The 27186-nt window shown below is 42.3% G+C and overlaps 1 protein-coding gene across 4 annotated transcripts in view; it reads left to right on the plus strand.

Annotated features, from left to right (window-relative positions):
* The first annotated feature begins 1460 nt into the window (after positions 1-1460).
* The window catches only part of LOC139200880 (suppressor of tumorigenicity 7 protein homolog), a 46187-nt gene continuing 20461 nt past the window's right edge, over positions 1461-27186 (plus strand). For 2 of the 4 annotated variants that reach the window (XM_070830025.1, XM_070830026.1), the window contains exons 1-2: positions 1461-1586; positions 13477-13512. In XM_070830025.1, coding sequence (XP_070686126.1) covers positions 13491-13512 — 22 coding nt within the window. In that variant the 5' untranslated portion in view covers positions 1461-1586; positions 13477-13490. Of the gene's footprint in view, positions 1587-13476; positions 13513-23271; positions 23357-27186 lie in introns of those variants that run through there. The other 2 variants (XM_070830028.1, XM_070830027.1) reach the window with 2 other exon arrangements.

Below are 27186 nucleotides of genomic sequence, written 5' to 3' on the forward strand. Positions count from 1 at the left end.
TGGTGATTTATTTCCATGAGATTAATTGTAATTCAGTCACAATTATGTTGCATTAAATGACAAATTTTCTATTTACTGACTCAGTCATAATTTCTGATACCATTTACTCTGATACAGACATGAAAAAAAATAATAAACTCAAGGTGTAATGTGAAAAAACAGTAGGAGAACCATTTCACTGCACTTTGGCCTAAAGAAGAGCATCCATCAGGTTAATTTGTTAGATAAAATTACACAGAATCAGCCTTTAGTGTAGTCTGCAGTACTTGGATGTTACGAAGTTGCTCATTGCTCTGAAATCAGCAGAGAGCATCAACACTGACATTAAAATATTCCCTTGATGGTGGAGACTCTGAAAGGTCTTCAACCACACTGGGATCTAATTAGGATGATTACATTTCACACTTTGACTCAAACAACAGAATCACCAATTATCCAGTTAAATTAGAGGTTGAAAATGTCGATGCCTGTTATCAAAACCATCTAAAATACTAAAATACTTTTGAGTGATTGATTTTCATTCAGTCATTCATTGAGTGATATTCTCAGAGGATGATGGGAATATTGTACATGTGAGTTGGTATTGATCCTTTTTTGAAGAAGAAGAAATGAACATGAACTGCAGAATTGTTTTTTTTTTTAAATTTATTAAAGAGCCTCCACTTCAGTAAGGGTATTTGAAAAACTCAACATTGGCCAAATGTCCTTACATTTCTTTTTTTTTTTTAATATGAGAAGAAATGTGATTACAACAGCGGTAGAACCAGATAGACTGAACTGAAAAAAGAGGCTTTGTGTGGCTGAGAAACATCAGTGTGAAGAAAAAGATATTACTATCAGCTTTTGTACCCCCAACGCTCTCTTTATCTGCGGTGTTAAACACTTTTTTAGATATTTTATTTAGGCTTACATAAAGTCTCCCATCAGTGTCGACTTGGTTGACTACGTCTTTTATTCTCAGCTGAAAGAAACATCTTTGGGAAATATGTAAGAGCACATTTACACACAGAAAATAAGCTTTAGAAACACAAAGCCTGTGTAGAAATGGGGCATCGCATTAGGAAATGTTGCCTTTCGCCTGGAGTAAAGAATAACTATGCATGCACAGTAGGAGGAAGTTATAGATGTTGTAAATTTAAGTTAAGTTAATCAGAATCAGGTCAATTACCATGTGTGTTTCCACATTACAAGGAATCCTATATTAATGCAGAATGAAGAAACATGAAAATGCAAAATAAGAGACACTTACAGAGCAGAATACCACTCACTAATGCCTCTCTCATTGTGCAATGGTGTGTTTTCCCACTTCATACTATTATATGATATTGCCATGATCATATGAGCCTTGAGCTGAAGGTGAATCAGCGACAGCGACACCTGCAGGCGGCGGTGGGAACTGACTGTGCAGGTTAGCGAGCCGGTGGCTAACTAGCTAGCTGTTAGCTACTGTTAGCCTGCCCCGTTTGCCGACACGTCTGCACAGTCCGCCGCTGCTGCTGGATACTGGACACATGTTGAACTGCTGGTGGGAGAAATGCGAGCTACGGACGAGGATTTAACTGGCTTCTGCACGCGCGCAAATTGAGGTAAACTCGCGCACACACGCTGCTTTAACGATTCCCAGAAACGCTGCCTCCACTTTTTAAAAAGTTTGTGTTTTTAGCAAGCGTTAGCCGGCTAGCCGTTAGCTAGCAGGATGCGTGGCTAACACGTAGCCAGGAGTGAATCAACTGGAAATCCTCACACTTGGAAAACGTGCCTGGCTGATGTTAAATGCACATTAGAGTGTCGGCAGGATGTTCCGGGCTAACATGTCAGTAGTTTCCCCTGCCAGGCACCTTAAGCCAGCTGGAGAAGTGGAGCTCTACAGTGTTTTATGGTCTCCATCATGAGTCACTGCAGAATGTCTTATCTGGTGCTGCAGAGTTCACAATGTCAGTCGTGTCCCGTGTCTGTGCTGCAGTGCTGTGTGCTCTCCAAGCCTCCCATCGGAGGGAGAACCCCCTCTGTGCAAGGATGCATTTGAAGCAAGTTAGTTTGTGACTTAAAAAAAAATGTAGGACTAAGTTAAGTCCCAAGTCTGCCGCTGCTTGTTAGCCTTGTGGACCCCTAGTGTTTACCTCTGCTGGGCATTTAACGTCGCCTCAGTGGTCCAGTTGGCTTTATGTGTCTCCCTGCGGTCACAGCAGCCGGCGATGAGTCTCCTGTGACTGTGTGCTGAGCAGCAGACGGAAGAATGTGCTCTTTCAGAAAGCCAGCTGGCTCGGACTGGAGAGGGCAGGGGAGCCTTTAGGCGCACATAGGCTGGATGAGGAGTCCTAATAATGGTGTGTGTGTGTGTGTGTGTGTGTGTGTGTGTGCATGTTGTAGCTGAGCAGTCATAACCAAAGGCATGGGTTTAACTTGTTAATGCTCCCTCTCACCTTGGCACCTTTGGGTGTTAATGTACAGTGTGCATGCTCCTGAATTGGCAGTCTGACAAATCCCAGACCTCCTCCATAAGTCCCGGAAAGCATGAAAGACGAGTTTGATCACTTTTCTTTCTTCAGTAGTCATTAGCTGCTGCTATAAACCCTGACAAACATTGATTGCTGAGTTCCTAGACAGTGTTTCTAAACAGAAAATGTGTACAAGCCCTGAAATCATAATAACCTCTATTACTTCTGCTTGATTATTAGTTTTTTTTAAAAATTTGGTTGATATTGTGACTGCTGAGTTATTCTCTTTTAATCCTCATCCTTTACTGTTCACGAGGTTTCCTATAACTGAACATTAATGCTGTTTACAGAGCAAGGAAAAGGTCATGTGTCATAAAGTCAGCTGACTGGAAAGTTTTGGAGGCATTTATTAATATGTGGATGTATTGATTTAAATAATGTCTTGTACACTGTCAAACCCTTAAATACATTGATTTTCTTCTTCACTTTGTAGTGAGTAGAAAACGTTTTGGCTCCATTGTAGCAGTGAGTAAGTTGTAATATAAATGGACAAATTGTTAGATGCTGTGCACAATATATCAATGAAAAACAAGCGGGACAAAACACTTGAGTTTAACAGGACCCGTCCAACATTATATGACTAAAAACACAACTCAGGAAAAATGACTTGCCTCTGGGTTTCTATAACAAGAGGAGTTGTAACCTATAAAAATCCAACTATGTCAAAGTGGATCAGGACGTTAAGAATGCCATTGAGACCTGGGCAGTCCTCCCACTGGACCTCAGCTCACAAAGAGATGCTATAAAAATGAATATACTTCCACGACTGTTCTGCTTATGTCAGTCACTACCAATCGAGGTCCCTGAGAAACAATTTAGGGCCAATAAAGGTGTTTCAAAGTTTATATGAAGTGGCCAAAGAAATTCTGGGCTATGATATATCTCCGTCCTGTCTAATACTGTAGTTTAGTAATGACAGGAGACGTTATAGCAGCAGTCGTTAGCCTTGAGATCAGACTGGACTTTGCCTCAGAGTTTGAAAGGGTACAGCTTCATCTCCCTTTCCCTCCCTCGCCGCCGTGCTTTAGTTCTGCCTCCAAAGCCCCTCGCCACGGAGGAGGCGGTCATGCACAAGCAGGCTAACGAGGACGACTGAATGAGCGTTCACAACAGTAGATAACAGTAACACTGCAGATGGCAACGTGGCCCCAGAGCACGTTAAGAGCTGCTCAGCGTGCGGCTGCAGGTTTGTGATCTCCCCGCTCCCCCCTGGAGTTTCAGTTCCTCAGATTTTTCCTCACCCACTATGTTTATCAGAAACAGGCTAGTATCACTGCTGTTTGTTAATGGGTTTTTTTTTTTTTTTAATTACAAATTTATTCCACATTTTTGTCAGTTTGTGTCTAAACAGAGAGCGAAGGAGGGGACACACATACAGCATGGATGTGTTCTGTGAACCGGGTACCAAAGGCAAAGATGCAGCTTATTCAGTCCAGTGAGAGTTGCTTTCCTGGTGCATATGGCAAAAAAACGTTTCTGGCTCCGGGGTTAGGTGGCAAGCCACTGAATATGCGCAGTGGTGTTCATCCCACCATGCCTCTGGCCCAGCTGCACTGGTGAATGTCTCCTACACATAGCAGTGATGTCATTCAGCAAAACAAAATTACCTGTCTGGGCTTTGGAAAAGTTTAACCAAATTTAAATCCCTGTGGTTTAAGAATATATGAAACAAAGAGTAACAATTCACCGCATTCATAGCTGGAGGTGTCCTGTCTAGTTTTACAGACATCTCTTTTACAGTGGAGGTCTACGGGGGAAATGCTTTTTGGGCTGCAGTGGATCTTCTGATGTAATACCATGAGTGGCCACAGGGAAAAATTGGAGTCATGGCTGAGCGGTGGTCCGGTAACCAGTTCTTATAATACATCCATGACACACGCAGACTTGGGCTTTTTAAGCTGGGGTGTCAAAATGTAAATTTTTATTTAACTTCATACAACAACAGCAGATTTTCATAATCAAATGAACCTCTCAGTTCTGCTGATGTGCCAGATTTGGCACTTGTGAACCGTGTAATGTGTATGTAAATTAGAGTGGACAAATGCACTCTGCCAGATGTACTAGTGCGTTTCTATGCTGCTACGTCATTAAAGCTATATGGAGTTTTTGACCTTGGTTGTGTGTAGTTTCAGAATGACCTCCCTTATCAGATTTGACTAATGACATGCTGGCAGTGACTCTTTGCTGCAAATATGAATGCAGGTTACTTCACAGTGGGATGGTGCATGGAACTTAAGAGCCGCAGCTACTCTGTTGATTGTTGATGGTCCTGATTGATCTCATGTTACAGACCTAAAACCGAGAGTGATGTTTTGAACATATTTTCACTTCCTCTTTCTCAGCAACACCAGTTGCCCTTTACCACGAACAGTTTGGTCTTTAAATAAGGGATTCTCTCTTAACTTGCCCCTCTAAATATAATGTAGTTAGTGGTTGAGTGTATTTCCCAGAATGACTCCTATGGTCTTGTTTCAGGTAAATACCATAGGAGGCAAAAGCAATAGCAATATGTTGCTTCTTTGTGTTGATGAACCATTGAGGCTACTATTGTAGATCCACTCATTGACTTCGTTGACCACTTATTGCTGCATACTAGTTTGACAGATGATTCAGACTGGGTGACCTGGTAGAAACACGTGTTTGCTGCCAGTCTGAATGGGTGAACTTGCACCTGAACTGGATCTGAGACCAACCAGAGTTTTATGATTAAGTTTAAAAACACATTTATTCGTATCCACAGAAATAACCAAAGGATTAATATGCACTTAGAACTCTTATTTGCAGTGAGGTCAGTTCAACAACTCAACAAGACTTCGCCTTCACTGTGTAAATATATTACGGAAAGAGCCTTTACCATAGCAATTACATAGTAAGAGCGAGAGGGTGTAAGTCATGCCCCAAAGTGCAGTTTATCTTGTGTCTCCATCGCATTGACGTGCCTGTGTGTGCCTCAGTGTTTGGTGGTGGTTCTAAAAAAGGTAATACAGCAGCCTGATGTTCACTGTTGCTGTTTCAGCTAAAAATTCTTCTGCTAAATTTGAGATAATCTTTGTTTGGCTATGTAACTGGTGGAATAAATTAAACCTATAAAATGGCCCAGAAATACTTAGTAGATCACCAAAAGTCTCACAACAGAGTGAGGATTAGATTAAATCATTAATATAGTGTACTTTCCTTAAAGATATGGACAGATTGTGTTATATCTTTATAATGGGCTGTGGATCACCATTATTAATCACAAAATAGTGTGTAATGCATATTCTCGTGTAGTTTTAGCATACAGTTGATAAATACACTTTTAATCGTGTTATCATCAAGCATAAAAAATGTTGCACAACTCTTCCATTACACAGCGCTGATGTTGTTTTAGGTTTCCTTTTCTACAGTCTGTCGATCAGTCATGTGACTTACAGACACTGTAACACAGAGTTTCTCTGGTGATTCCTGGCAAGTCCCTTGACTAACTGATGGACTGCATAAAGATGAGATGGTCAAAACATTTGATGAATAAAGCATGGTATGCTGGAGAGCAGTTCTGAGACATGTTTTCATATTGATGGACTTGCATTGAAGATCACACAGGCCTGTACCTCGCTCTGTGTGTCTTCTCAGTCAGAAACTGCAGCAAACCTGTGGTTTGCCAATCTAGATGTAGATTGGCATTAATACATCTCCATCCTGTAGGCGTCCAGTGCACTTGGAGATTACATTGCATTTGCAAGTTGGAGGTTGAACTAAACTGAACTTAAAGAAGCAAGATCACATTTTTCACACAATTGTGCACATTGCTAAACTCAGCAATGAGCTGTTTGCAGGACAGTTGCCAAAAATGATTGGTGTGGACTGTGGAATAAGCATTATAATTTGTCACACAGCCATAAGACTCTAAAGGTCAGAGTGTAAAGAAAGATTCACGGTCCATTTTGTGGTACCTTATCCACTGCTAGTAGCCCTCAGTGACCATTGGAGCTGCTAAAATTGAAGAAATGGTGTATGATGCGTCTTTATATGTTTTGTGAAGATTGCTGCTGGCAGGCTCTGCACTGAATACCACTGATGATAACGTGTATCTGGGTTCAGACAGATTCTGCAGGGTATTTTACCCAGGCTTCATATTCCCCCAGAGAATTAATCCGTGCATCAGAAATAAAAGCTTTTTTTTTTCCTACAGACTTTTTACTGCAAAAAGACTCTGTCAGCCTGGGATGCGACAGCCAAGCCTCTTAACTATGAACAAGGTCATTTCACAGCTCTGGAAACAAGGAATGGTCTTTGGAAATACAAAAATAAGGCACTTTTTTTTTTTTTTTTTTTTACACGTCACAGTGCAAGACAAACTTTTCCACACAGAACACTGAACACTGACCTAAGTGTTACAATCCAGTCTGAAATCAAGGTGCAATTCAGAAGTCTGAAAATTGAACAATATAAAGAAACCCTGTAGTTTGCTGAATGACGTGACACACTCAGACACAGCGCACAGTCACCACAAAGCCAGATCAGACCAGTCAGGAACCTTTATTTAGAACCTGTGCACTGCTTTGGTAATGTGAGCTCAGCCAGAAATGTTTGCCCTACCTTTAGCAGGGCAGCCAGCCCTGCCCTGCCCTGCCCTGCTCTGCCTGGAAAAAAAAAAAAAGTCCACGATCAAAGTCTGCTTTTTGTCCACTTTCCATCTGCGTTCAATCAACTGTACCCAATGAGAACATCCACATCAGAAAGCCTGGATCACCCTTTAGACTTTTGCACCTTGAAGCACCCAAAGTGGTAATTCAAGGCAAACACCCCAAAGCCCTCACAGCTGGCCTCCTAATATCTGACCCGCCATGCCAGTGAGGGCTCTGGCCAAGTGAGGGAAAGGTCACGGCTGCTATGTAGGCACCCTGACTGCACAAAATCTGTAGGACACCCTGCTCACGAAGTTCTGTGATGAGGTGAATTCAGGTAAAAGCCTCTATCCAATCTATCCCCTCATAAAATCTATAGTCTTATCAGCAACTAGCCTCTATGTCTGCAGGTCAAATTCAGCGGTAACCAGCTGAACATGATCGAACAGAAGATGCTGACCGGCCAGCAGCGTACATCTTACACTTTATGAACATTTCTGTTTGTGGCCTTTTCTTTTCCTTTCCGCCCATTTCTTCCCATTGTAAGTTATTATGAGACTTTTGTAACAAATTGGAAAATAAGTTCTGTACACTGGTAGGTTTCATGCTAAAGACACAAGTTAATCACACAAACGGCCACAACCCTGGTGGTAGTTATTTCCCCACCCTCTGTTCCTCATTGCGGCTTCCTACTTTACATACAGAGACAGTTTGATGAATGACACGTCCAATGGCTTGTATTTAAATGTACTTAAGGTTCTCCAGATTTGACTGCCTGCACATATTTGAATTTATGCAAACTGTATGATCAAATTAACATGAATCTGCGAAACATCTGACACAGTCTGCCCGAGGCACTCATCAGGTATGTGCTCTTATATATCTTAGCAAATAGGACTAAATTACATCTTTGTACTTGAAGTTGTATTTTCTGTGCTGGAGCTGGTGGTTTGCACTGTGCCACTTTGTCTGCTGCTGGCACCGAGTCAGTCTTTTCAGACATAGTCACAATGTAGGGATTTGGAAAGTCTTTTTTTAGTGTATGTAATTTTGTGTCAATCTATGGACATTCAATCACACTTCTGTTCCAGAGTGGTTGGCATTCCTTTAGGCTCTATGCATTAAACCATTAAACACTGCAGTCCATAATACTGGTCCGGTATAAGAAAACAACAATGGCAGATCAACTACAGCTCTGTTAGAAATGTATAGTGTGTAAATAACATAAACTAAACAAAGTCAGCATCCTATCAATGCATTCAATTTATATTTTAGTATACTACCTCCTTAACTGTGTGAGTATGGAGCAGGACCCTGCGGGGAAAAAGAGAATATGTGCTTACCAAATGTATCCCAGATAGAGATTTAAAAAAGAAATGTATTCATCCTTCCTGTATCAACTGCCCTGACTGAGCTTAGCTTGTCTGGACCTATTCAGATTAGTTCTACCATTCAAAGGAACTGCTGAAGAGGAAGTGACAGCCCACTGCCCCTGTCTCTTATCAAGGTTTTTTTTTTCCCCTTTGTGCATTCACTTCAGTGGGCTTGTGTCTTTGAAGCCACTTATTGATGTTGCAGGGAATTCTATGGTCAGACCCAACATACACAAATGCAGTTCCATTAAAGCACAATTTTAGAAGGAAATTCAGTCCTCAGTTAGTCCTCAGTTTCAGCTATAATAGATGTAGTTTCGGGTTTTGGTGTATTGTTTTAACTTTTATATGAAAATGGCTCAGTGTCAGACCAGTAGGCTGCAATTCATTTGATTTCATTGGTTGTGCATGCATCAGTGGGCCAGTAATGGCATCTCTGGGTGTTTGGAGAAACACAGTTCCCCATTTTGACCAGCTGGTGTCAGCAGTGACGGTCACAGCGTTCCTGACCCAGTTAGCTGAATGATGCCGCTGCGTTTGAATTGTGACCCAGTGGAGGTAATCAAAGCCTCGCTGACCTTCCTTTTGTGGTTGAGTCTGGTTCCTCTGAAAAGGAAACAGGGGCCGCGATTGTCTGGTTGTCAAAAGGACTGCCAATCCCTGCTGTTGTGTGCATGGTGGATGTGGTGGGCACAATCCATTTTTCTTCTCACCGGCTGCCTTCGAGTGCTGTAAATTCATTCTCATCAGATCTGAAAGTGACCACCAGCTAATGCTAAATCTGACCACAAGGAACTAGGCCTCTGGCTGGGTGAGGTGTCAACTCTAGCAAAAACATTGGTGGGAAACCTGTCAAGATTTTGAGATCCTGGCCTTTTCCTAAAACCTATTAAGCTTGGGAGATGTTGACAGAGGCCGGTGAATTTTAGAAGGTGCAAGATCCAATGGTTTTAAGGGATAAAGGGCTTTTCTGATTCTTTGAACATGGTGGCACGTGTACCAATTTGTTGTCTTTTTTTTAAGTCAAAGATGGGATGACATGGAGCTGGTGGCGCACCGTCCAGATAGCAGATCTGAATATTGAACAGTTAGGTTCTTTGTGCTTTTGCGGCTCGCACCTCTTCTCACCTCATTATCGCACACACTTGTGCCAACATCAGGTGTTGTGGAGTATCTCGGCTGGGCCTTCTCTAATGGACTGTCCCTCTCCTCCTCCCTCTCTCCTCCCTTCTCCTTCTCCTCGTTTTTCCTCTTGCTGAAGGATGGCCACACTCCTCTCACGCTTATTTTCAGTTGCCTAGCAACCAGGAGGAGATGCTTTTTCGGGGTGGTACTTTGTGATGGCAGCGGGGGCGGGGTGAGGTGTACATTGTTCAGGAATAAATGGCTCATGAATGCAGTTCCGCTGAAGAGAGGCGATGAGGAGCACTGTTTTAAGTAAAGCAAATCACTGAATGACGACATTGTTCTATTACTCAGTGCTTCAATTAGCCCCCCCCCCCAAGTCACCTGGGCTTCACTGCTGTTATGGCAATGGGTTTGCATCCTAATTATCATTATCAGCAGGGCCCGATGTGTAACCACAGGTCATGTGTGACTCAAACACACCTTGGCTGATGAGAAAAAGGCTGAAGTTGACAGTGAGAGGCTCTTCACTCTCTCCAGTCTCTTCGGTCCTTGGCAAGATGCTTTCCCTTTGTTCTGCGTTGTTGTTGATTTATTCGAACAAATGCAACAAATACACAAGGCATTTTGGGTAACACTGATGCACGATACGCGATTCCTCTGTCAAAACAAGAACTGTCTAAACTGTATAGTGGCGTTGCATGTTCAGACCTCCAAATGCTCTGAATGAGGAAGCACAGTCTGTGCTGCCAGGCGTTCAATTAGTTTAAAATCAGTTACGAAATTAGTTTAGTGCAGAATAAGACTTCTATCAAAATGCAGTGCTGTGTGGGTGCTTGTTCAAGCTTCAGATTTATCTATTAAATTAGGTAATTTGAACAGTCATATGAGCACAGGGTAGTTGCTGCATGTGTTTCCTCAGTGGGGCATGTGGTATTTTGGCAGAAGCTGCATCGTCAGGTAGAACAGCAGCAGTACAAACTCAGAGTAAGACATTTTGGAGCATTTTCAGTCTGTTTTTTTCCAGTTGCTCTTAATAAGAAAGACAGGTGGGTATTTAGCTGGATTTTGCAAGCCATTGGTTGGGATGTCTTGAGCCCTAATAATATCGTGAGCAGATCCAGACATATTTGAATGGCTCTGTATGAGCTAAATTAAAACGGATGAAAACCTGATCCTTTCTTTACTGATCTCTACTGTGTTTTATCCACCTCACCCGGTTGGTGTTTCAGCACTGATCTTCCTAATGACAGCCGGGCTCTACACTGTACTAACTTGTGAAAAACATCAAATAATCTTCAGCAGCCATTTCCATGTGTCAGATACACTTTTAATCAAGGTTTACGTAAATCTACGTATCGGCAGATAACCAATTTTAAAGGATTCAGATTGGGATCAGGGCCAAAAAACCTGCCAGTGACACCTCTGATTTATAAATATTACAGTTGAGCATTTATGGCAGCGGAGATGATGTGGAGACGGGGTCTCTTGCCTGTGCTTAAAGGACAAAGACGTGGGGCGAGGAGGAGGAGGAGGAGGGGGAGGAGGGGGAGGAGAGCGACGGGCTATGAGACACAAAAGAACAGAGGCCTCTATCAGTACACGCTCCTCTATTCAGCAGCTGAGCTAATCCACATGCTACCTAGCTTCACCCCATTCACAGTAGGGGCCACAAGGACGTCCGGCTGACCTCCCATCTATTTAGGTTAGCAGGCTGTTGTAAAGACTCACCACTGTACCCATTCATGCGCTCAAGGCGGGCCTGCCGCACAGTTACTAGGTTATGTGAGCACTTTACTACTTTTAAAGCCTTCATACTTCAGGCTTCATTAAAGTTTTACAGTATGCATCAATGATGAGATTTATCACTCTGAGCATGTTCACTACAAGCACATAAGGCTGTCCATGCATCACGAAAGAGGCAGAAAAACTTGAATCATTTAGATTTAGAGCTCTGGAAAGGATTCAGATGTTTTGACTGCAGCAGACGTGCAACGTTCTGCAGCTGCTATGAGTAGTTGATCCATATGTTAGTCAGTCTACTGAAAATTAATAGGCAACTATTTTGATAATCGTTGCATAAATTTTTCAAGCAAAAGTGCCAAACTTTCTCTGGTTTTAGTTTCTTAAATGTGACGATTTGCTGTTTTTCGTTGCTTGTTTTGACTGACAGCTTAAAAACCTTAAGATTTTCGATTAGCGAAGACGCTACCATGGCTTCTGAGAATTTTAGTTCACTGTTTCTAACCTTTCGTAGACTAAAACATGAATTAACACATTGCAGTGGTTCTCTAATCTAAATAATAGGCCTGTAGGTTGTGAACTCTTGAATGCAAAAGATGCAAATAAATGCAAAGGATGCAAGATAGAAATATGATATATGACTGATGTGATTCCTTATTTGCATATCCCAGTATTTGTAGGTTCGTTTGATTGATGATGATGTTGTGATTATTACAGGAAATGTGACGCCCGGCTCCCTGATGGCCAGGTATGCGTGTTGCGTTCACAGCGGTCGAACACACAGCAGTCTCCAGTGCTCTGCTTCACACTCGTTTCAATTTGTCGAACTGACAGACTGCAACCCCCTGCCCCCCTCATTGCTCCTTCCAGTGTGTGTGTGTGTGTGTGTGTGTGTGTGTGTTTGTGTCCCGTTGTCTCTCGGTTGGATTTCTTTTAGCTCCCAAGTAGACAAACCATTTTGATTGGCCTGCTTCCCTCTCTTTTTCTCCAGTGCCCCCTCAGCCCCAGCTGCCTTCCTCCCCCCCCCCCTCGTATCTCTTTATCTGTCCCCCGTCTTTTCTGTCTCGCCCTCCCTCTTTCTATTTCTCTCATTCCCTCTGTTTTATCACCTTTGCTTTCACCTCCCCCTCTCCCTCCCTTCCTTCACCGTATCTTTTTTCTTCCTCTCTCACATCCTCCCCCTTTTCTTGCCCTCCGTCTTCCTTTATTCACCCCTTTTTTGCTTTCCACCTCTCTTCTACTTCCTTGCACTCCCCCTCCTGTTTTCTCCAGTTTCTCCTTGTTTCTTTTCCATTCTCCCTACTTGCCTCCCTCCCTCCCTCTCTCTATATCGCTCTCTCTCTTTCTCTCTCCCTCCATCTGGCAGCAGTAGCCAGTCAGTCTTTTTACTGCTCTCTCTCTCTCTCTCTCTCTCCCCCTCTCTTGTGACGTCACACTCTGTTTGCATAGCTATTGTCTTACAGCGGCTGCAGCAGCTCCTCACCAGATTTTTAGTTTTCACTCCCCCCTTCTCTTTCCTCTCCCCAGGAAAGCCTCTCTCTCCCTCTCTCTCTCTTTCTCTCTCACTCCCCCTCTCTTTCTCCCCTCTCTCTCTCTCTCTCTCTCTCTCTCTCTCTCCCTCTCCCTCCATTAGTAAATCCTACAGTGGAATGAGAAGTGAGAGAGTGACAGAGAGGAGAGGATGGGAAGCTGGATATAGACTGCAGAAAGAGGAGAGATGCAATAGCTAGCCACAACCACATATCTGTGTCTGGATTTGACCACAGTTTGCCGCGGCTGTGAAGGATTTCTGCTTGTTTTTATTTTTTATTTATTTATTGATCGATTTAATCCTCCACAAGGCCTCTTATTCTTTTTATTTTTTTTTTCGCGGACGGACTAACGGAGCCTGTGTGGAGGAGGGCTTTTAAAGCGGCGACGGATAGCGGAGCTGGGGCATCTGGCTGTCTGGGAGGCAGCGACGGCCGGCTGGCTGCATTGTGTTGCTTTGATGACCCCCGCTGTGTAGCTGCCTGCTCATCAACCTCCCCTCTCTCTTTCTCTCTCTCTCCCCCTCACCCTCCCCTTTCTCTCTCCTCTCTTTCCTCCTTCTTCTCCTCCTCCTCCTCCTCCTCCTCCTCTCCATCACAGCTCCCGGCCCAGCCATGTTCGGCACAGAGTCCTCATGTAAGTACCACTAACATCCTCCCGCCTCCTCTGTGTTTGTCTATGTTTGTGTGTCTTTTTTTACGTTTATGTGTGTTTTATCAGGTGGAGAGGAGGAAAAGGAAATGGCTAGGTTTCCTCTGTTCCTGCATCCCTCCTCTCCTGTCCTCTCTTCTTCCTGTTTTGCCTCCATGGTTGCTGGTGGCAGATTGCATGGGGAGAAATCTGGGATCTACCATTTTAGCACGGAGAGCACTACAAGCTAGCTGGTCACACTGAGCTTACCGCCTGCCTTGCGTTCTCTCACTCTTAGCCATACCGTGTGTCTGTGTGTGCATATGCCATCACGTCCTCTCTGTATCCGTCTCCATCTCCTCTCGAGTGCAGTGCCGTGCCAGCTGAATGCTGTTTAAGTGTCTTAGTGCATGTTTGCGTGTGTTTCAGCGAGCATGTCAGAAGATGGATGCTTTCGCCAGAGTTGCATCGTTTCCAGAAGCATCAGCCTCCTCTGTCTTCTTTCTCCGGCTCAGTCACATTGCTGAAAGGAGCGAGCGTAGCGTTTCCAGCCATAGATGCTACCTAAGCTAATGTAGCACACTTCTGTTGTGTATGTAAGGGTACATGTGTTTGTCTTTGGGCACTTTGCAGCTCCTAAAGCTCCCTCAGAAGAGTTTTGGTGTTCATATGTAGGTGGCCCGACGTCTCCAGGCAAATCCCTTTCTCCCCTCTACCCCACCCTCTCAAGAAACCCTTTCACTTTGATCAATACCATGATGCCTCACTCCACTACTTGGTCAATGCTTCAAGGAAGTCTGAGCCGGTCGAATTGATTCCGTCATGGATACACGGTCAAAGACAAAAGTAACTTATTTTGTTGACGTCAGTTCAGAGCTAGCATGGACACCGGCAGCAGCACAGACTGTGGTGTGTTAGCGTCCTTGCTGTTATAGTGAGGGAAAGCTGTCATGCACCACTTCTCCTCTGAGCAGTAATCTTTGGTATGAAATGTACAGCTGAGTGGACGACACCATGGAGTATTCTGGAAGTACTGCCTAGCACAGATCACATCTTGCATTTCACTAAAGCCTGGCTGAGGTTGTCTTGTCCTTGTGGCCTGAGATTCTGAATTCTTGCCAAAAGTTGAGGTCATTTGAGGGTCAAACTTAGTGCTTTCACTGAGTCAGTTTGATAGCAGCTTGTCCTCTCTATTTTCAGCACGTTGGAAAGGTTTTGGGCATATTTATTTCAATTACATTTTTTAGAGGTCCTTTCTTTTGACTAAATTCTGTTTGTTATGTTTAGGGCATGGTATTGTTAAAACAAATTATGATTCTAGTAGCAATGCTATTACCCTTAAGTGATATTGATACCAACGTTGTGCTTCATTCGATATCTGTTCTCCATGCTTGATGAGGTGCTTTATCATGTCACTCGTACTCCCAGTTTTCCCTGACATAATCCTTTGCCATTTTATGCATGTATTTTATCAGTCCCCGCAGGCGTGTAGTGTAGCCATACCTTTGAATGAACTGATGGCATCTCAGCACACTGAACTGGATAATGTAGCTGTTACTGTGGTAGGCCAATCACACATCGCATTAAAGAATTCATGATACCAATTTAGACAGTATGCGTAGATGATGATGCTTTTAGGATAGAATATGATTTTGGATGTAAAAGAAGACAGAATACAATAACAAAAGGCTGAATACAAGATAAATATGAGAAGACATTTAAAAATGCTCACCCTGCACACCATGTTTAAGCTGTATTGTTCTGAGATGTGAAGTTCATGTACAGTTGTTAATGGACACATCAGCTGTAGCAGATACAGAACCTTAGGCAGTTTTTAGTCTGTAGCTAATAGGCCACCCTGCTGTTAAACTGCTCTCCCATGTTGGCAAAGGACTGTGAGGCTCTCCATTTTGTCATGTGTGCAGTTTGGTACAGGTATGCTATAAAATCATGACTGTGCAGCATTGTAATGCAAAAGTAAATTGAAGCGACGCAGGCCTGTGCAGACACAACATACAGGCAAGATTAATGTGAACCAATAAGAATCAGCTCACTGGTGCTGGTTTAATAGAGTGGGGCATCTGTGTCGCCTTTTATATCACTGCGTTTAAGAAATAAAGCCATGACCAACCATTTACAACTTAACTCGACTGTCAGCGTTTCCATGATTTTTCAGCTCTTTAGCAAAACATACTTGCTGATTTTGGCGCTTTTAGTGTGACCACAACAATATACTTGATCACACAGATTAAATTAGAGGGTATATTTGGTACATGCTCAGTGCACTGTTATGTGACACATAGTCAATCCCACAGTTGCCTCTTTCAACTAGATCACCCTGAGTTTGTGCTCGCAGCAACGCCACCGCCAAACAATCGTGTTTGTATATGTCGGTTTAATATTGGATTTAGTTTCTTCCATCCACACAGCTCTGTGCAGATTCAGAGCTTTTTGAGTTATCTCCAGCTAAACGCATAGATAGAACTGGGCAAAAAGATACCCATTCAACTCTTCAGATTAGGTAATAAACTCACCAGCATTTGTTGAAACACTCAGAGGTAAGTGGAGCCCCTTTTATAGGCCATTTCACTGGAATTGCTTTGCAAGGAAACCACTTGGGTCCAAGTTTATTTCTGCGCAGCATCAGTACACACTGCAACAGGAATGGAACGTGGTCACACTTTTCGTGTTTTTGTGTTTGAGACGTGTGTAATTGTCTCAGGGCATGAAGCCCGTGCTGAAGATTATTCTTGAAAGTGAAACACTCAAAGTACTCTCCTCCTATGATGAGCTTTTCCACTGTGATGGTCCAAATCATGATATTTTGTTGTCATCACATTGGTCAAGCCATTCATCTCTTCATCTGGCTTTGACAGAGCCTACCACAGCAGGCTATGTTTCATTGAGGAAGACGTTGAACTTTTACCTCAGAGGTGTCAGATTTGTGTATTTAACAAGCCAACTCTGGTCTCAAGTGCGGCAGCATGGAAAACCTGGCAGGCGCTCACACCCACAGCTGCTGTTCCCTTTCTTTAGGCTTAGCCTGACTCTACAGCGCTCCAGATAATACAATCATCTAAACAGCTAAAATGTAAAAGCTTTTATGTATTTGCTTATATCATAGTGTCTTAAAATAGGCCATAGCCACATTAATTTTGAGACATTAGTGTAATTACTGTGAACAGTCTCTTTTGGCCGACTGTCTCTGGAGAAAAAAATGGCAGCTTCTATCAACCTCTGTGCTGCATTTGACATCGTGGGTCAGTGTTCAGGTCTGATGGGAAAAGTGCTGAACGGATTTCTGGCACCAAACAGGGAGGACTCTGGACCCCCTCTCTCATAATGACAGATTTTCTTTGTGTAAAAACATATTTATCCTCTTCACTGCAGCAAAAAACAAAATAAATACAAATCCCATGTGTTTACTTTTATTATATCAAATTATAAAAAAATTACACATGGGATAGTTTTATCTACTCTTAAGCTACAATTATTACAATATCCAAACATATCAGCTGAATATTCTCAGTCAACAGACCCCTTCCTGATTTTTTTTTTTTTTTTTTACTATTTGAACTGAATGAAATATTATTTAAAACAATAGAACACATGTATGTGGAAAAGTTGGGGTACTGGCAAATTGCACACCATTGACACCAGTGTGAGCAAATGCAGTCACCTTTTCACATGAAGACACTCGAGCTGTGTTCATACACTAAAGTACTTTTTATAGTACGATGTAAAACTTAATATGAGTGCATTCCATCTCCACAATATCTGGATTTGGTGTTTGTTAGAACTGCAGGGATGTATAGCACTTCAGCAAGAGCGTGTGATGTGAGCTTAGTGGACATAATCAACCACCTCAAGATGCACTGAGTCTCGTCAGACTGTCCAGTGGTGGCCTGTGAGGCAGACAGTTGTAGCACTACACTGTGAGAGACACGGTCGGATAAAATAATTACAGGTGATGTGAGAGAACGTGAAGCAGGAGCTACTCACGACCCAGGAGGTTATGGTTCAGTTAAAATAAGAGGTGATGCTGATTTACATTTGTAAAAAAGAATTATTATTCAACAATAGCATAGCATTACCGGTAATGTTGTGATACAGAGGAGACGTATTGCTTGAGTATACTTAAGTGCGATCAGTCTGCTGTTGATGGCATACTTAATCGTTAATTTAGTATGCAATATGCTGCACATATTGATTTGAGTATGCAGTACGCAGTATGTTGGGAGACGGAGCTCGTTTTTAGACGTTTGACCTCATCAGCTGTCACCTCCCTGCCCCCATCTGTCTTTTCAGCAAACCCAAAGCTGTGTTGACAGGTTTGGGTTTTGGGTTTTCTCTCCGTTGGCCTGTGCATTATAAGATGTTCTGTGGAAAACATGGATGATTCAGGAGGTGTACAATAAATCTCTACTTCATCAAAATGAAGGTCAGTATTTGCAGTTTCCTGGGTGCTACAAGATTTTATTCCAGCCTGAAGGGGTATTGATTTTTTTCTTTTAAAGTCATTTAAACTTAATCATTACTACACCACAAACGCAGGCAGAAAGTGCAAGGTGAATAACTTATTACAAAAACTCCAGGTCGGATTCAAACCAGTGACTTGTAGTTGAACTGAATGCACCTCAGCCCATTCAGTCAGTACTGCAGCCTCGGGGCTATTGATTGTCTGGTGTCAAATTGTCTTAGAGGAACAGAGATGTTGTCATCATTGATGTGAACTGAAGGAACCAACAGTGACATAGAGCTCTTTTTGTTGAGTTTAATCATTTCTTTCATGCTTAGGTGGAGAGGTTTATGAACCCCAGAGTGCTTGTGATGGCACATTGCTGTTGAAACAAAAATGTAGCTTGATGTTCATTCCTGTGTTTATTTTGTTACAACACTTTGTAGTGCACGCTGGATATATCATTTGCACCAAACATGCACTGTAAGCTCTCCAAGCAGCGCACATAAAAGCACTACGTGTGAACGACAGAGGACAAAGCCTCCAAAAGGTTTTAGTCTAATGGATTAAAATGTGACAGTTTTACAGCGTCTTTCCTTTAACTTCGAGTTGATCAGCGTGTAATAATTCGGGGTAACATTTTGGGGTTCCAGTCGTAGCTCTACTGTAAAAAGTACTACTATATTGACATTTCTCCCTATTGACATAACAATAATAAATCATAATGTACCAATTGATCCATAACCTTGTTGCACTGACATGCATAGTATTAATGCTGATCTCAGTTGGTATGCATGACTTCCTGTTTGATTACAGTTCCTGATGTCAGCAGGATTATGGCGCTTACATCACAATGTATGGGAAACCATTAGTTCCTGATAATCTGGTGTGAGCATGTTTACAGTTATGAGGCTAAGTGATCTGCAATAAGCACCGTTACATTCGTGATGCGATGCAATTTCAATATTGACGACGATTTTGAAAGTGCTCTCGGGTGTCTCCGGCCTAAAATAGAGTGGCACTGGTCCGCGGACTCTGGCGGAAACCTGAACGCTACACAAACTGTAGACCAGGCTATTCCTTTGTAAGATTGATGTTAGATCGCTAACAGTGCGCCTGCTGATTTGGATGAGCCCAGGGAAATGCACTTGGCAAATGGAGGCATGTTTTGATCGTGGGAGGATTGCTGTAGGCCATACCTTAGTCATATCACTCAAGCATTGTATAACTGCTATTTCATCAGTGGTTGGATATTATTTTGCCTATTTCCTGACAAGATCACATCATCTCTCAGTGCTGCGATAAGCCACTAATGGGCTTTAAACTGTCTTGCTGAGGTAGCTCCAGGTTGTGTGTTGTCTTTGTTGCGCTGTCTGTGCCCATGAGCAGAATAAGGTGCTTACTGAAAATGGCCATTTGATGAAAGCCAAACAGCGCTCTGACGGCAACCAGTTGTCTCTGTTGCTGTGGTAACCCCCGTAAGAATGGCAAAATGGCAGAGTGATTGGGTTTCTGTGGTAACTGCTGACTTCTGCTATTTTTGTCTCTTGAGCTCATATAGAGACTGGAAGTTGAGCGAGCTAAAAAGGAGGCTTATTGTAGATAAAGGGTCTTCAACAAGGACTTCATTCCATCTCCCATGAAAGAGACTCTAATATATTCTCAAGGATCATGACCTCTGACCTGAAATCCTCCCTCATCAGAAACACGATCTGGAAACCTCTCTCCATATGCATCTAATATCAAATTGTAAGAGAGGAAACTTAAATCAGGTCGTGAGGTCGTCGTCGTTTACATACAGTTGCTCGGTCGACACCACAGTTGGGATTGCGGTTCTCATTCTGGTTGGAGACATCCGTACTTAAGACTGTCAAACTGTCGTGTTATTGGAAAGTGTCCCAAAAGGAAGATATTGTTTATGCACGATTGTATATTTATTACCAAATTCATTTTTAAACAAATAGATATTTTTCCAAAAATAGTATAGATTTTGAAATTACTACACACATTACTAAAACAAATCTACACTGAAATAAGTGTATAATTCGGTTGAACCTTGAATTAAATGCACTTGACGTAGTATTACTTGAGTGAAGCACCTAGTATTCAGAAAAGTAAGATTAACAGTGTTTATTTGCTGCCCTATAAATAGCACATTTCTGCCAAAAGGCTTTCTTGTCATTGTAAAAACTGTGGAGCAGAAAACTGTGCAGCACTGTTATCTGTGTGTGTGTGTGTGTGTGTGTGTGTGTGTGTGTGTGTGTGTGTGTGTGTGTGTACGTACAGCTTTCAAAGAAAATAGGTCTTCATTTGTAATGTTCGGAACAAGCTGGTCATTTGGCCTCCAGCATTACTGTCTGCAGCTTTCTTGAGAACCGCTCATCCAAATAAACTTTTTCTTTTTATGTTCTTTTATGTTCAGTCTGTTTCTTTTATACGTAGTCATTGATAACAGCTAGCTATTCGGGACAAAGTTACTCCCAGGAAGTAAAGCGTTCATTTGGAAGGTTACACCACTGATGCTTTTCTCTCTTGAATATTGGCTACTATAGTGAGTGACAGAGAGCAGTAGGTCCACCCAGCATGTCATTAGTTGGTGCAACAGTTATTAGGAGTCCCCTCTCTGTACTTCTGGGGTTCATAACGCACTATTAATAAATATGTCCCATAGATCTCAAGAACTTGCACTTGACACTGCTCTTCCTTGGATCCTCAGCAATACACCCGCCGAGTGTGAAGTTGATCGGATGGACAGTTGCCGTACGTACGTACAGACAGACAGAGACTCTTTCCATTTTAGTTAGGTGGCCTGTTGCCTCGATCATTCATGGCTGTTCAGTGCTTTGGGATTAATTAAGTGTTCAGATGAGATTTCAACTATTTCATAGAAAAACTTGGAAACATTTGTACGTCATCTATAGTCATTTAACTGGCATTCAGAATCTCCATATATGGATCTAAGGCTGGTTGTGAAACTATTCAGCAAACAGGACCCGCTCCCAGGGCATTTGCTGCTGCCATCCATAACTTCAGCGGTCCACAGCCAGTGCCAACAGTAACAGAGCCGAGACTCTTGAGTTAAATGATCATAGTCTTGGCCAGAAGCAGGGGAGATGAGGTCATTCTCTTGCTCTTGAATTTAATCTCCAAATGTTCACCCCACTTGTTATGGATATTGTTAAATTTCTTTGATAGTACTTTTTCTTTTTTGTAGCTCAACATGTTAAGCATAGGACAACCATGTCTGGAACTTGATGCCAGTATGTGAACATGTTCTGTCTTTCACTTTGGTTAGTAACAAAAGTCATTATATGCATCATCTTTAGTCTTCTGGATCCTTTTGAGTCAGCTGTTGCTTTCATTCATTTGTTTGTGCAGTTGCTATAAGACATTAGAAAAAGCTCAAATGTTAAAAACTGCATATATTGGTACAAAATCACTATTAATTGGTGACATCAGAATATTGGTACTGGCATTGAAAAAAATAGAACCAATGTTGACCAATAGAAGCCTTTGTTAACTTGAGTTTCATCCCTGGAAGCTGTGAAGACCCTGCTTAACTGGATAATAATATTCCACGATAATGTAGTGAGGCCATAGCATTCATAAAAGATTAGAGTGCTCAACAAATGACATACTGTAAACCAACAGAGTGTAGTGGACTGGTGTCAATTAGTCAGTCAGATAAGTTGGACCCTGTGCTGTGGATGGGCGAGGTAATGAAACATTTCTGTTCTTGGCATACTCCCTCAGTCATAATCATTATGTGTGCTTGGCTACTGATGAAAAGGGAGTTTTTGGGTAGCTTGCAAAATGTGCTTGAATATGATTAACACCCTGGGCTGCATGGTATGGATAGAATATTACTTGGCCGATACAGTCCTTTTTGTTTGGAGAGTAGGTGGAGTTATAACAAAAGGACCTGTTCCTCCCAGATAAAACAAAGAAAACATCTTAACTCTCTGTTGTGTGATTGCATTTCAATTATATGTCTTCTAGGAAAGAAGGAATAAATTATGGAGACCATAATTTGACATGTCCTTACTGTTATTTTCAGTCTGTCATCATGTTGGTGTTTGCACTCTCCAAGAACCACCGTTAAGCTGATGATGTAGCAGCTGCACGTCTGCCTGTTTAATTTCCCATATAGATGTGAACACCTTCAACAGTCTTTTTTTTTACCTTTGAGGAATCCATGTCTTCCACAAATCTTACATTTTCTCTCCTTTGGTTCATAATTATTGTATCAAGATCATTTTAAATTTGAATTTGCATCCCTCCCCTTAATAAAGTTGCGCTCTCAGCCCTAGTTAATCATATGGTTACTCATTCCTTCAAGAAAAAGGGCACATTATCAGGCTTTTAGTGAAGACTGCTGCATGATAATTCTTCCTGGTTGATCTTTGAGGAAGCGCAGTGATAATCAAATCAGTTCAGTGGGATCTCGTCGAGGAAATCACCGCATTTGTCATCATCATGTTCAAACGCTACATAGAACTGCAGCTAACCTCGTCAGCCATTTAATTTCACTGGGCCCTCCTCCATCCTCCTCCTCTAGTATCTCGGAGAGCTGAAGAAACAAAGAAATTGCCCTGCGACCAGAAGGTCTCTGGATCTAATCAATGGATCAAGTGGGAAATTTCTGCGTCCGGTGAAAGCAAATGATAATGTTTCACCCTCCCCTAACAACTGCTGCTGAGGGGCTCTAGAGGAAGGCACTCGAGCCCCAATTACTTCATTGGAGCTGGTCAGTGGTCATGTGGAAGACTGGAGCTATACTTGGCTAATGCTAGGAGTAAATATGTGTAGCTGCATGAGTGTCAAACAAGCTATTGCTTAAAAAGAGAGTGATCTCTCTGGGTAATAAAAAATGTTATTACACTAATGACAGCACTGAAGGACTGAGCTTTGGCTATCTGCACTGAGGAGGCTCCTTCATCCATTCTCTTGTAGGGTCATTTAGGGGTTGTCATGGTTACCTCTGCAGGAGGTGGCTAAGGAGCACCTGCTCCCGCCCCCTTTCATTAAAAACCATGTTATTGATTGGCTGGAATGGTATGTACAGACCCCCCCTGCTGTACTTGTGCGGCTGAGTTACTAGCGGGAGAGCAGGACAGAGCTGGCTCACCATTGTGTCGGCCGACTGTCACTCACAGACAGCAGCCAATCAAGAAAAACAAACCAGACCTGGGGCCACTGCTGGTAAACGTGCTTTATGAAAGACAGCTAGCTGCTGCTCAGATTGCTGTATGGATGTGGAGAACTGGTGGAGAATCATAGTCTTGATTTCAAAGTCTCACTTTGACTGTGCCAAACATATTTTTCTTTAAAAGGAGAAAAGGCCTTGCTAGTGTGTTTGTGGCTCTAGTGGACGTTTCACTGGAATGGAGGGTGAGTAATGTGGTGCTGCTTCATTTAGTCTGCTGCTGACATGCTGTGTGTAGTCAGGAACTCTACGGTAGCTGTGTTTCTGATCTTTTCCCTTGCAAATGGCCTTTGTATTGTGTACAGCAGGTGGCCCTGTACATTTTGTATTGATATTCATGAAGTGGACGGTTTGCTCAGCGCGTGGGCGAAGGCCTGCTGGCTGTGAGTGTGTGTGTGTGTGTGCTGCTTGCCCCTTTATGTCTTAGTTGTATATGTGTGTGTGTGTGTGTGTGTGTGTGTGTGATACATTAGTGGGAGCAGATATCTGTGTTTACATAGTGGCTTGTTGAGCAGAGCTAGATTAAGCCTGGAGTGGGAAGAGGGAATGTCATTCAATCTTTGTATTTATTTTCAGTTGATGTGCCATATGTTTGTTTTCTTTGTTTACTTTTATCCTCCGAGGTTATGGAAAATGATTAAAAATGAAAGGTTGTTTGACGGATTGTTTGAGCCTTAGCCGCCTCCAGCTCAACATCTTAGTTTGTGTTTTAAAAGAAGTACAGTCAGGGAACTACCTTATCTATCAGCCAGCAAGCAAAGCAAATAAAACTAATAAATGAATCTCTCTCCCTCGCTACCGTTCTCTCTTTTCCAGTTGCTTTATTGACAGAAAAGGAAAATGATAATAATCCCAAAGCATTTCAGGACTCCACAAAACAATTAGGCCTTTGCATTTAATTTAGAATGTCTAAATTGAAAGGAACTGATCGAGGAGAAATGTTCCTGTTTGTTGCTGATTTTTGAGCACCAAATTAAACCAACACAAATCAATACAATTGGAAGACTTTAAGCTGTACTGTCAAGACAAAGTTACTGCACGTAGGAGCATCAAAGATTACACTGAAGTCAAGGATAATAATCAAATTACAAAGCCATATGTAGAAGCAGTAACAGCTTAACACAATCTCTTTTCTCTTGGCAGACAGTTTTCTAATGTCTCTTTGTTAGTGTTTGACTGCCAAGGCTTCATTTAGATAATGCTCTCTTGAATTTTGTATACTTTGCAAGAAGAGTCCAACATAAAGTAAATGCAGTAGTTCTCCTCCTTGTGTGCATCTTGTCATTTAAGCAACAGTTTTTTTAAACGGCTGTGTGGAAGTAGCACAGGATACCAGGATCAGTCTGACTTGGTCAGGTTCTATATTTATATGTTGGGGCGTTTTGAATTACCTAATACGACTGTGGATTTGATTGATTTCCTGGTCTACTTGGCAGATTTTGGTTGTACTTCTTAGATCTCATCTGTTATTCTGCACACAAGGGAAAAAGTTTCAGTTTGGCTCTGCATCCGTTGTTTGGAAGTTCTTCTACTGATACCAAAAATAGATTTCCAGAATTTTAAATGAGAGATTTTGAGTTAGTCCTTTATCTGTCTCTTTCCTTGGATGAAACTCTCTCTCCCCCCTCCTGTCTCTCTTTCTCTTTTATGTCTATATTTCCCTCTCATGCTCAAAATAAGTTCGAGGAGCATGAGTTGAACAGTGCTGGTATTACAAAAGAGTCACAAAAGTGTAATTTTATGCCACAAACAGAAGGCGACAGTGTTGGCTGCTGGTGTTTGTTGGTGGTGAGTTAAAGAACCTTAGAATAAGGTGTGTGTGTGTGTGTGTGTGTGTGTGTGTGTTGCACTAGACAGTGATCGATCAGTCAGTGTTGTTCATACAGCTGGTCAGTTCTTCTAGGTTACATTGTTTACACACACACTTGCAGATACAAGTATATCTCACTAACCCACACACAACACAGAATCTTACAGACACATGCAGAAACACTGTGTACAATGTCCACACACGTTACACTCACAGACACCCACCAGACTGACCAGCTACTGCTGCCATGACAGATGCTGGCTACACCCCGCCTTGCTCAAAGGTCAACGGAGGTAGTTAGACCCAGACAGGCTCTGCTGGTAGTCCCATCATTCAAGTCCAGCCACACAAGCTAGGTTATGAGGCGATCCCTAATCCGCCCTGCCAACAAACATTTCAGGCATGAGCAGCCGAGCTGGAGTGACTTACAACTCAGGCTCGGATGTAGGAGCTTCCAGCTTTTGTCTAGTGTTACTCACACGCTGCTTCTTACGATAATGTTTGACATTAATGTTTCTCCATAAGCGGTGCTGCCTTATCAGGATGCCCTGCCAAGGCTACTTTATTCTCTAAAACTTTACAAGTTAAAAGGTTACAGGTTAGAATAATTTCCAGATAACAAAGTGTACTGAAAATACCTCAATTCCATCTTTTTACTCATGAACCCAGTCATCTACTAAATTGTTGAGAGACCATTTGAAGCATATAAAAACATGAAAACAGAAGCTGTCAAATATCCTTGTCCCACATGCGAATAAATATGTAGTTTACAACGCAACTCAGCTTTACATCTAGTGTTTTATGTCTATGGTTTCACCAACCAAAGGCAGTATCTCTGTCGTAGAGCAGAATATGTGTCACCTTTTTTTAGACATATGTTAGTAGAAAAATTAAAAGCATGGGAGTTTTTCATTAAAGCATAATGACGCTAGATAAGTGCACTTAGCAAAGTGCAGTTCTCTGCCAAGCGATCTCCGCTATCTCTAACCATAACCTAGCTATAACCTCACCCCACTGTGGAGGGAACGGCTTCGGGAAACCCTATCTGTTGGGGAAACAGACTTCAACACAACAGCTGTTAAAACGTACTCACTTGCAGTCAAGATGGTGATGAAGATAACAGAAACAGGGATTTGTTCACATTGTATCATGCATAACTTTAGTGGATCTATGTGCAGATGCTCTGGCTCAAAAACGAGAACAGACCTTTCCGTGGATGCCAGTTTCTGAGCCACGACAAAGGCCAAAATGTGGCCTGCAACAGACAAGGAAAGTCTTGTTTTTAGCCCAGCTGATTGTCTGAAATGCCGTTTGCTCTGTCATGTCAAACTGAAGCAGTTGCTGATCACTTGTAGCTCCTACCGGCCACTTAAGAGGGGTCAGTAAAATAAGCGTTTCAAAAATCGTGAATCTGTACCACCAAGAGAGGTAGTTCAGCATACAGGGCGTGAACGTGCACATTAACGGGCTGATCGGCCCAGTGGTATTAGAGATTATTAGCCACGCACAGACATACACATGCACACACACACACACACACACCATCAAACACATGATCCCCTCTAGGCTTACACCTGGCGAAGATAATACTTTTAATTTGTTCTCTTTTGTCGTCAAAGGACTCAGATCTATGTGTGTGTGACTGTGCATAATCATTGTATGTTTGAATGTGTGCGTGTTCATGTGTGTCTCAGTGTGTGTCTTTTATCATTCCGGTCAGGCCAGCAGTCTGCCAACCGTCCCCTCTTCAGTAAAGGTCACATCTCCCGTTGTCTCCGCTGACATTTAGTCCTGAGTCTGTCTGTTAGAATTTGTCCCTTCAATTCATCACGTTATCCTCCCAACATGCTCTCTGGCTGCCTCTACACCAGTAAAAACTCACAGGAGTGGTATCAGCCAAAGAGTTGGAGAAGGATCCCCAGTTTGAATCATGTCTCAGCAATGAACATTTGCGAACGAGGAAATGTGACGCATTGCCAGTTCGTACAATCAGTTGAATCAATTCAATCAATCAAGTCTTTTATTATGAAAAAATGCTTCTCGAATGTGAGGATTTATAACTTTTCACTGTTTTGTACGAAGCAATTTGAAGATGTTACTCAAGGCTCTTGTAATGTTTTAATCCTAAATCTTTTTCACTATTTTCTTTTCTTTTCCATCTTTATTTATTAAAGCAGTAGTTGAAAAATTAATTCACAGATTAAT

The sequence above is a fragment of the Pempheris klunzingeri genome, chromosome 5 (assembly GCF_042242105.1).
Source record: "Pempheris klunzingeri isolate RE-2024b chromosome 5, fPemKlu1.hap1, whole genome shotgun sequence".
NCBI lineage: Eukaryota > Metazoa > Chordata > Actinopteri > Acropomatiformes > Pempheridae > Pempheris > Pempheris klunzingeri.